Source organism: Carassius auratus, chromosome 21 (assembly GCF_003368295.1).
Source record: "Carassius auratus strain Wakin chromosome 21, ASM336829v1, whole genome shotgun sequence".
NCBI classification, from domain to species: domain Eukaryota; kingdom Metazoa; phylum Chordata; class Actinopteri; order Cypriniformes; family Cyprinidae; genus Carassius; species Carassius auratus.
This window is the reverse complement of record NC_039263.1, coordinates 861,377-872,381: the sequence shown is the minus strand read 5'-3', so window position 1 is coordinate 872,381 and position 11,005 is coordinate 861,377. Positions and strand designations below refer to the sequence as shown.

The 11,005-nt window shown below is 38.8% G+C and overlaps 2 protein-coding genes across 5 annotated transcripts; both read left to right on the top strand.

Annotated features, from left to right (window-relative positions):
* The first annotated feature begins 29 nt into the window (after positions 1-29).
* Positions 30-4,306, top strand: srsf1b (serine and arginine rich splicing factor 1b). 2 transcript variants are annotated; one of them, XR_003274735.1, is made up of 5 exons: positions 30-424; positions 885-1,063; positions 1,752-1,924; positions 2,238-3,057; positions 3,702-3,989. XR_003274735.1 is itself a non-coding variant. In XM_026195392.1 (4 exons), the coding sequence occupies exons 1-4, from the start codon at positions 234-236 to the stop codon at positions 2,424-2,426; spliced, it is 732 nt and encodes a 243-aa protein (XP_026051177.1). In that variant the 5' UTR covers positions 30-233; the 3' UTR covers positions 2,427-4,306. The 2 variants fall into 2 exon arrangements, 1 of the variants encoding a protein (XP_026051177.1); XM_026195392.1 differs by having other exon boundaries at positions 2,238-4,306.
* dynll2b (dynein, light chain, LC8-type 2b) lies at positions 3,942-9,057 on the top strand. Of its 3 annotated transcripts, XM_026195395.1 has the most exons (4): positions 4,000-4,076; positions 4,335-4,383; positions 7,139-7,275; positions 8,401-9,057. In XM_026195395.1, exons 3-4 carry the CDS (start codon positions 7,144-7,146, stop codon positions 8,536-8,538), a joined length of 270 nt encoding a protein of 89 aa, XP_026051180.1. In that variant the 5' UTR covers positions 4,000-4,076; positions 4,335-4,383; positions 7,139-7,143; the 3' UTR covers positions 8,539-9,057. The 3 variants fall into 3 exon arrangements, with proteins under 3 accessions (XP_026051179.1, XP_026051180.1, XP_026051178.1); XM_026195394.1 differs by lacking the exon at positions 4,335-4,383 and having other exon boundaries at positions 3,942-4,076; XM_026195393.1 differs by lacking the exons at positions 4,000-4,076; positions 4,335-4,383 and adding an exon at positions 4,696-4,932.
* Positions 9,058-11,005: the final 1,948 nt, after the last annotated feature.

Sequence of the window (11,005 nt, the reverse complement as noted above, 5' to 3'; positions counted from 1 at the left end):
ACGTATCCTTCCGCGTTGCGTCGCTCCTCCGCGCAAGCGCGACTAGCGAGCTGCGTTGAGGGAGAAAGGGAAGGCGCCATATTGGGAGGGATCGTTTTGTTTTCTTTGCGAGATATGGAATATAACCTACAGTATTGGTTTGTGAACGTATATAGATACAGGGGGTGCTAACGGATTTATTTTTTGTCATCGTTACAAATTTTCAACGTCGTTTGCGTAAATTCTGGTTTAAAATGTCAGGGGGTGTGATTCGAGGGCCTGCAGGGAACAACGACTGTCGGATTTACGTTGGTAATTTACCCCCCGATATTCGCACCAAGGACGTGGAGGATGTGTTTTATAAATATGGAGCCATTCGGGATATCGACCTTAAAAACAGAAGAGGAGGTCCGCCGTTTGCGTTCGTGGAGTTCGAGGACCCGAGGTAACGTTAACTGTAACGTTAGACACGCAATTGACGCAAACAAACCAGGCCTAGCCAGAAAATATCGTGCTCATGTATTGCTCAAGAATACACAAAAATAGTCGATGTTATCTCTCTTAACGTATTTTATTATATGAATACGTGTTTTATACGCAAATACTAGCTTTTTATATTAATTGCTTAACCTTATTTACGGCGTGGAAATCCGTCAGCTAAGTTAGGTCATAACACGGAAGTTTATTAAGTAACGTCAGCGTATCTAAGTTAACGTATCAACCAAGCTACAATTCTGAGAAATATACAAAACACTTAAGTTTGCAAGTTATTTTCATTAATTGCTTAAATTTTGTAAATACCATTGTCAATCGTACCACGTTTAGATTGAGTATAACATTCTGCGCATGCGCATACCGTGAGGATTGTTTTATCGTGCTCCACTGATCGTTTTCTGTGTCTGCAGAGATGCGGAGGATGCTGTGTATGGACGAGATGGCTATGACTATGATGGCTATCGTCTTCGAGTGGAGTTCCCCAGGAGTGGCAGGGGAGGTGGAAGAGGTGGAGGTGGTGGAGTTGGAGCTCCCAGAGGCAGATATGGCCCTCCATCCAGGCGTTCAGAGTACAGGGTCATAGTGCCAGGTGAGTGCACAGCCATAGTGTTTGGCATCATTATCATACAACATAAGGTCTTTTCACACATAACAGTGTATGGATGTGCACAGATGCGTTCATTTTTTTTTTTTTTTTTGCTTTAGACTTGATTCCATCAAGTAGGAGGACAACATGTTTTATATTTTAAGCCAATTTTAGTAATTATTTTCATTTGTCATGTGTCTCCTAGAAGGGGGGGGGGTACATTTCTGCATGAGTTTTATTTTTCTCTATGATCCTTTATTCTTTAATGTTTTTTTCCTTCTGTTTGGCTGCTGTCATATTTGCTGTGCATTTACTGTATGTGATATTAGTGTTACCTGTTCCTTACTTGAGGGAAAAAAAGCACACCAACTAACCCGAATAGATGGCATAAATCAGTTTATTTTACAGATTTATTAAGTACAATTAACTAATTATTTTAGTAAATAATTGAATTGCAGAAACTATTATGCATGCATTTACTATCTTTAAATGGTGTGATTATCATAAGGATCTTTTGCACTGCAGGAAAGCTCTCGTAGCTGTCAAAAGTACCCACAAATTAACCTGGGTATGCAAATTCAGGATTTCTGTCGTACTGCTTTCTTGAAATGGTCACTGGTTGGAGTAATAATTCTTGTGCTGTTCATTAAAAGAAGGATCTATTTATGTAATGGTTATATTTTCTGTCCAGGACTTCCTCCTAGTGGCAGCTGGCAGGACCTAAAGGATCACATGCGTGAAGCAGGTGATGTATGTTATGCTGACGTTTTCCGAGATGGCACCGGCGTTGTGGAGTTTGTGCGCAAAGAAGACATGACCTACGCCGTTCGAAAGCTGGATAACACTAAGTTCCGGTCACATGAGGTAGGTGTGAGTTTGTAAACGTTGACCGCCATTGGACAGGACAGGGCATAGCTTAAGGATTTGGGAATATCAAGGTAAGCTTGATGTCAGAGACCTATGATGGAGCCACATGGACTAGGAGGATCCATGGAATGGCTCTTTTAAATGTAAGTGATTTTATCAGTGGGCCACATCTGGAATGATGTGTAATTTTGATGTAGTGCTAAATCGAAAGAAAAAAGATCTTATTTAGATTTGCCAAGTGAGTCTTGAATTAGAAGTAACCTGACGCTGGTAGTTCCTTGTTAGAAAGTGTCCCATTTATGTTCCTCAGGGAGAGACGGCTTACATTCGCGTAAAGGTGGATGGCCCACGCAGCCCCAGTTACGGGCGCTCGCGTTCACGCAGCCGCAGCAGGAGTCGCAGCCGGAGCAACAGCCGCAGTCGCAGCTACTCTCCACGCCGCAGCCGAGGATCACCACGTTACTCGCCCCGCCACAGCCGCTCCCGTTCCCGCACCTAAACACCCACATCCCAGCTAGCTGGCTGGCCACAATCATATACACACTGTGTCGCCCTCTATTGGACCCACTGTTGTACTTCATTGCTCTTTTGACTTTTCTCTCCACTTTCCCGTTTGCTTTCCCTCATCTTTGGTTTGTTAGTTGTTTTTTATTATTTGACTGTCATTCTGCTAATGACAGCTATGTGTAGCTATGTAGATGGTCTCCTTTCTCTTCTCTCTTTCCAGTCCTTCCTTTTTTTTTTTTTTTTCTTGTCTGTCCTCTTTCCCATGACCCTGTTTGTGTCTTTGTCTTGCATTCTCATTTTAACTGGATCTTCATACTCATCCCTTGTACTCTATTTGACATGTTTGACGAGGGACATGTTGAAATGCTTTAAATAGTTGTATGTGTGACTAATTAATTTGCTACTGTTTTATTTTGTTAATGATGCTTCATTACTGGCTTTTTTGGAGTGGGATAATTTTTTCGTTGGAAAACTTGTTCTACTTCTACCTTTTCATGTTTTTCTATAGACAACAGAAGAGCAGGATTAAAGAAAGCTTTGGATTAAAGGATTTTGAAGCACAGTTCATTCATATTAGGATATTTGGAGGAGGAGGAGCAGGCATTTCATTTAAGGAGGCAATGGTATGACGGCAAGCGGCTTTAGTCACCTTCAAAAAGGCAGTTGTTTTTTTACAAACTTCCAGTACTCTGGATTTTCTTAGTTCAGTAACATTAGTTTTGCTTTACCATTCTTCCTCCCTTCACAACACTCCCCTTCCCTGTTTAATTTACCTTTTCTCACTGGTCATTGCTGCTAAGCATGCATGTGTACTGTCTGGATGTTGCTTGTGCATACATCAAGACAGCATTTTTTATTCGTTTTTGGGTGTTTGGTTTTAAATACAAAAACATTTTTGCCTGTTGTCTAAAATGCGTTGGGATTAGACCACTATTGAACTCCCATGTAGATATATCATTATAGACAAGATAGTCTTGCCATGTGCAGTTGTTCTCATGTAAATTGTGTATTTGTCTTGTTTTTTCTAGGTTAGATTTGCTTGTTTTTCCAATGAATAAGCACAATTTAATGTGTTTAGGTGGTGCTCTAAACCTCTTCGAGAGCATATCATAGTCTGGTATCCTTTTTGTCATTTACACAGGAGAAAATAAATTAAAAATACCGCTCCTATGATCAGTTTTTAGAAGCTTTCAATAATAGAAGTTCTTTATTTAGCTGTGATTCTAACTTGTTACCTCCCTCTCTTTGATTTTGCTGGTATTCAAAGGTTTGGATTGGAGGAGGGGCTCACTGTGTCCCGATCCTTGGAGCCGGATCAGTTCAGGATCAGGAGCAGGATTAGGATTAGGATAAGGATGGATACAAACATGGAGCGGGATCAATTTACCGGGAACGGGAACCATAGGAGAGGATCCCAACCCCAGCCCCGCATCCCCCCCACCAAACCACAGTTAAAGGATACTTGACGTCATAATTGGCTTCTCTAGAACCAAATTCATTTTTTCTTTTTTCGTGGAGCCCCATTGATGCGCGCAGAAGGGATCCAGGTGCCTCTTTTATTTTTGAGAGATTTGTTTTTTTTGGTATAAAAGAAGCAGAGCAAGGAACCAGAAGGCTGGATGGAATCGGCATGAGGAGTGTGGTAAATAGGGGGGAGTTCGTGGGAGGGTGGGATAATAGGCACATATTCAGGGGAATGTTGTAGTTTATTTAGGGTTTCAAAAAAATAACTCCAGTTAACATTTGTTGGCATTTGCTGTGTTGGCAGTTGTGTTTCTTTCTCCCCAAAATTGGCTAATTTATATTTCTAGATTGTAGTGTGGTGTTTTTTTCTCTCTTTCACCCTTCTTTAAATAAAGATTGAATGTTCAATTGAAGTGTTCCGTTTTCTTCATTTTAGAACTATGCTCACTGATCGATACAATCGTGTGTTTATGGAAGACTCGGAGGTCAGTACATAGTAAATTAAACAAGTAGTTTGGCACACAAACCAACATATTGTCTTAGGTGTAGATTAGTATGTTGAAATATGTATTTGAGATGTTATGAAATGTTTGGTTGATTCCATATGTAAACAATATTTAAGACGGTGAACATAATGTTTAGTAACCAGTAAGTGACGTAGAAACTTGACCTCTCAAATAGTGTGGTAAACAAATTGGATAATAGTTCACAGGAATCAATACCTTTGGCCTGATGATGTGAGGTTCTGAGTCCAGACGGCCCTGGTGCATTGTGGGATGAAATAAAATGCGGGCAGTGAGAAGCTAGTGGAAAACGCTCGTAACACGCGGGGAGAGGATCGACGTGAGCCAATCAGAGAGCCGGTGCAGTGCGGTGGGCGGGTCTCCACGGGTTTCGTGACGCGAAGTTGGGTATGAGTTACGAGCGCAGCCGCATGGGTCGAGTTACGACTGAAAGAGTAAGTCGAGCGTGAACACAGCGGCTTTAAACAGCCTGCGTTAAACAGTATTCCAGAGTAACCGCATCAAGAGAGGGTGAGCTATGTGTTTTTGTTTACTATGCATGCATGCATCCGAAGTGTTGACCATGTAGCTCGTGACAGAGAGAAAAAAAAAACATTTATGCATTTGGGAAGTTTAGTAAATGTATTCAAACGAAGCATCATGGACGCAGCACTCGCCTCTGCCTGTACTCTGAAGCAATTCGCCTTTAAATAATTGTAATTGTTGGATTTGAGGCGCTGTTGGGAAGAAATAAGCTGCGTAAAATGTTTTTTGTAGAGAATAATTAGGGCGGTGGCGTGAAATGAAAGTTATAACTGTTCGGCGTCTGGAGAAAAATGTTACGTAATTCCGATCGCGAGAGCGTTGAGAGCAGATGCTGAAGACATCAGCACCGTATGACTTTAATGAACCCATCTCTAGGCACCAGAGTATTTTGTTGACATGGCAGCACTTGGGTGAAAGTTACTTCAATTTGTCTTGTAAAATAGCCAAAGCTTGCAACACATAGTTATATCAGCTTTGTGTGATTCCCTCTCCATGACCTTATCAAAGACAGACACTTGTGCTTTGTGAATTATTAATTGTGCTTTGCAGCATAATTTACTCTCACTTTCATTCTGCCCAATGAAATTTAATTCTTAACTCTTGCATCCTGTTACTACTGCTTCGGACATTCTGCTTTTGTACGTTATCATTTAAAAAGTCCGATTATCGGTTCGGCCAGTATTATTGCCGATTTTCACACTTTTCTACTAAGCTGACAAATCTTTTAGCAAATGTTTGGTTAAAAACATTTGTAGTTGTCAAAATTATTAGCTTGTCAATAATAGTAGCAATAATGGTTATACAAATATTTTTATATCAATCGTTTTTATTGTTAATAATTAAATTTTAAAATTAAAATGCATTAGTTTCTATAATTTTTTATACATTTAATAGGGAGCTATTTTTTTTTTTCCAAACACACTTACATGTGCCATTGGCTAGTCAAGCAAATAGTACCGCCCTAAACTTATGTGAATGGTTCAGCCAATTTTGTTGGGATGTATTTAAAGTGCCACATTAATTATAGTTTTCAGGGAAATTAAATGACAAATGGCTTTGAGTTTTATTGGCATAGTAAGCAAGGGCAGGAGCAAAAAAAAAAAAAACATTTCAGTTTAAAAATAACTGCTGTGATAATTTTTTATTGTACACATTTAATTAATGAAGTTTTATTATTATATATTTTTCTTTTCTTTTTTTCAAGAAGCAGAAATCAAATCAGTTACTTGACCAATTTTTTCAACTGTGTGCTATTGGTCAGTCAAGCAAATCTTCCCGCCCCAAACTTTTATGCAATTGGTTGAGCCAAATTTGCTGTGCTGGCATGTTTTGATAGATAAACTGTTTAGGGAAATTAAACTATGAGTGGTTTTAGTGTTACTGCATACTAAGCAAGGATGGATAAAAGAAAACAACACATGTCCGCTTCAGAATAACCTATAGTTATGAGTCATCCCAAACTATATTGGTAAATCTCTAACTCTAAATGTCAGTTTTACTGAATGCAAGTGATTTGAAATGTGTCTGATGTACATGACCTCTTGGTTGCATATGCGGTTGGCCTTGGTTTAGTTTCATGTCAGTAAATCGCTGGATTAAGATCTGGTTTCTCATATATCCTCCTCACTGAATGGATTTGATCAACCTTCTCCCTCTCCTGGGCCCAACACTAGGAGTCTTGTAGAGACGGAGCTGATTGAGGTGGCCTCCTTTTTGTCAAATCATGACTGCACCTTTCCTTTTTAGTGAATGCACTAGTTCCTTAATAAGCTGATTGGAAAGGTAGATGAATCCGTAAACTCAGACAGGTCCCAGAACACACCATTTACATCTGAATTTGCCATTGAAAAAGCTGACAAGCGATTACAGTGAGCCAGGCCCTATTTTTATATGTAACTGATAGCTGTGTGCGAATATTTCAAACTTTTCCAAATGCAGTTAAGTTTTTGAGATTTCATCATTGTCAACTTACAAAAAATCATGATTTTAAATGAGAAATGCAGTTCTTTAAGGTGAAGGTTTCCTTTTTCTGATGTTTAAATACCTTTTCCCCTCGTAACTTTGTGGCACTGTTAAACAAGAAAGCTTTAAGTAGCTGATTCAGCGATATGATCAAGGTTCTTCATCGTTCTTATGACTGTTTACCAGACTGTCAGTGAATCCCCTTTGCCTTTTCTCTTCATATTCACAGCCATCATGACTGACAGGAAGGCAGTAATAAAGAACGCTGACATGTCGGAGGACATGCAGCAGGATGCAGTGGATTGTGCCACACAGGCCATGGAGAAGTACAACATTGAGAAGGACATTGCTGCATATATCAAAAAGGTCACCCATCCACAGAATATTTGTGATTGACACCTCCACAGACTTTATTAAAAAAATATATATATATATCCTACTTCATCTTCATTCTTTGAAAGATTCAACAGCATGAGTAGTTCACCCAAAAATGAAAATGTATTCACCCTCAGGATATCCAATTTGTTTTCTAATCAGAACAGATTTGAAGAAATTCAGCATTACGTTATTTGCACACCAGTGGATCCTCTGCAGTGAATGGGTGCCGTCGGAATGAGATTCCAAACAGCTGATAAAAACAGAAGCTTAAAGCTACGTGCTTGTAATAAACATCATTAACTTCAAATATTTGCTTCCAACTAAATATGAGTCATTTATCCATAATATTGCTTTCTCCTGCGTGAAGTCATCTCATATGATTTAGGAGAGAAATATACAGTACACCGCACTGTTAATAAGTAAAAACCATTCTAAACGACTCTGTAGGTGGATTTTCACATGAGAGAACAACAGGGGAACCATTTTTTTTCCACTGGAGGAAGCAGCATTATTGATTATGGACTTGTATTTTGGACAAATGACAGTTTAAAGTTAAAACGCGTTGGTGCATTTGTTCTTTTTGAAAGATGCAGCTTTCCACTTGACATGGCAATTTCTTTATGAATTGTGATGTTTTTATCAGCTGTGTGGACTCTCATTCTGATGGCACCCATTCACTGCAGAGGATCCATTTGTGAGCAAGTGATGTAATGCTATAATTCTCCAATTCTGTTCCAATGAGATCTTGGATGGCCTGAGAATAAGAGAATTTTCAGTAAACTTGAATCTTTAGGTGAACCATTCCTTTTAACTGTTTGATTTCAAATAGTAGAAACAAAAATACCTCAAAAAAATATTCTTTAACTTTGTAATACACGTCAATACTTTGAAAGTAATGCTCAGCTAAACCTTTCATTGGCCCCATCCCCCAAATGTATTATGTAACATTACTTTTTAATGAAGTGTACATTATTTTAATGCATTTGCAATATGCACATCATAAAGTATGTAGATGCATTAATATGGTACTACACACTGTTGTTGTAGCCCAGGACTCCTGGAATGCTCTTGCTCCTAGTAAAAGTATAAATTACTGTTCTCGCTTTTCAACAGGAGTTCGATAAGAAGTATAATCCGACATGGCATTGTATTGTGGGACGGAACTTTGGCAGTTATGTGACACATGAAACTAAGCATTTCATCTACTTTTACTTGGGTCAAGTGGCTATTCTGCTCTTCAAATCGGGCTGAGGGAACCGCTGTCATTCATGAAAGTTGGACATCAACTCCAAACCTGGACTGTGACACACTGATGGCTCGAGCCACACTCTACATAAACACACACACACACACACACACACTCGCTTACATTCTCTCCCACATACACATTCATGAATTTAGCTATAGAGGCTGTGCATTAATGCATGGACCGTGTATATTATTTAATTTGTACATGTTGCAATACAGTAACTTTTTTTTTGCTTTCTGTAGTTGCACGAGTTAACGCAACAAGATGATTTTTTGTTAGTTTTTTTCCAAGTCCAAATTTATTTTGCACTGAAGTTGTACAAAATGCTTTGACCGCTGCCTTTAAATTATATTAAAGAATGATATGTCATGCATATTTTGGGTATAAAGTTAATTATTATTATGATTATTGTAGATCCAAACAGAATTGTCTGCATTCCATTTCTAGTTAATGACTGTTCCTAACCCCAGTTTTATGATGTAAAATGAAATTACAGTGCCGCTTTTTGCATTATAATGTAACATGATCCATTGTCTTCATTTGCCTCTTACTGAAGTGTAGCTCCAGATTTTAACAAACTTCACTATCTCAGGAGACAAGGGCTCTTTTGCTGAGGTAGGGAGAATGCAGGCTGGGTTCAGTTACTAATGAGCAAACCTGTCTGGAAACAAGGAGCCATTATTGTGATACAGTACCTCTTGAACTTCAAGGACACACATTTACTGAAGCCTTTGGTGCTTTTATAACCATTTTTGCCCTTTTATGAATTATGTGTATATATTTAAACATGTCAACCTTGCAAACTGCTTTGTCATGACACAATAGCCCTCCCAGCTGAGTGGCAGTCCTACTCTAAATATTTAATACAGTGATGAGTTCAGTCTTTTCTCTAGCTCTGTACATGCGGTCGGACTGCTGTCTGCTTTCAAATGCAGTGATGTAACCAGTCTGAGGAGACATTATTTTATACAGCATAAATTGCATGCACCACGCTCATAAATTGAAAACATGCAGGAAAAATTCTAAATATTTCTCACTTTTAAAGAATGACAGATTTTGGCAAACATTTTCTTTCTTATGTTGACATTTCCAGTTGAAACGGTCAGTTGGGGTGGTGGCAAGTGGTACGAAGTGCAAGTATTTGAAGTATTTTTGACACTTTCTTAAAGAGTTTATCAACAATTAATCAAACTAACCAGCTACAAGGTGAATCAGAACATTACCAACTTTGATTTGAAACAAAAAAAATGACAGTATAGAAGAGTACTTGACGGCTTCAGTGAGAGAAAGGACTTCACACGAAGCCTTGTGAATGACAACTTGCCAAATAAAGCAATCAAATAGAAATATGAAACCATTGTATAATATGTTGAAGTATATATAGTATTGGGAATGTTACTTTGGAAATATAAAATATAATACAAGTTACACTTTAAAGAAGCCCTAGTTTGGGTTATGAAAGGTTCATATTTTGGTTTTGAGAGTCCCCAACAACAGGTTGACATGCATGCAAGGTTAAAAAAAACACTTTCATTATCTTATCAAGTCAAGTCACCTTTATTTATATAACGCTTTAAACAAAATACATTGCGTCAAAGTAACTGAACAACATTCATTTGGAAAACAGCGTGTCAATAATGCAAAATGATAGATAAAGGCAGTTCATCATTGAATTCAGTGATGTCATCTCTGTTCAGTTAAATAGTGTCTGTGCATTTATTTGCAATCAAGTCAATGATATCGCTGTAGATGAAGTGACCCCAACTAAGCAAGCCAGAGGCGACAGCGGCAAGGAACCGAAACTCCATCCGTGACAGAATGGAGAAAAAAACCTTGGGAGAAACCAGGCTCAGTTGGGGGGCCAGTTCTCCTCTGACCAGACGAAACCAGTAGTTCAATTCCAGGCTGCAGCAAAGTCAGATTGTGCAGAAGAATCATCTGTTTCCTGTGGTCTTGTCCTGGTGCTCCTCTGAGACAAGGTCTTTACAGGGGATCTGTATCTGGGGCTCTAGTTGTCCTGGTCTCCGCTGTCTTTCAGGGATGTAGAGGTGCTGATCCACCATCTGGTCTGGATAAGTACTGGATTCGGGTGACTGCAGTGACCCTCTGATCTGGATACAGACTGGATCTGGTGGCTACGGTGACCTCGGAATAAGAGAGAAACAGACAAATATTAGCGTAGATGCCATTCTTCTAATGATGTAGAAAGTACATAGGGTGTTATGTGAAGTGTTTCCGGTTCCGGTTTACCTAATTAATGCAGCCTAAAAATCCTTTAACAGATTTGGATATTAAAAGCATATTAGTATGTTATGTGTAAGCCAGGTTGAAAAGACGGGTCTTTATAATACTATTATAATATAATATAATACTTATAATATTAACTTTATACACAGTGCACTTTCAGATTCAATAATTGCAGGATGTTTTCATTCACTTAAAGCTGTGTTACACACTATATGGAAGATC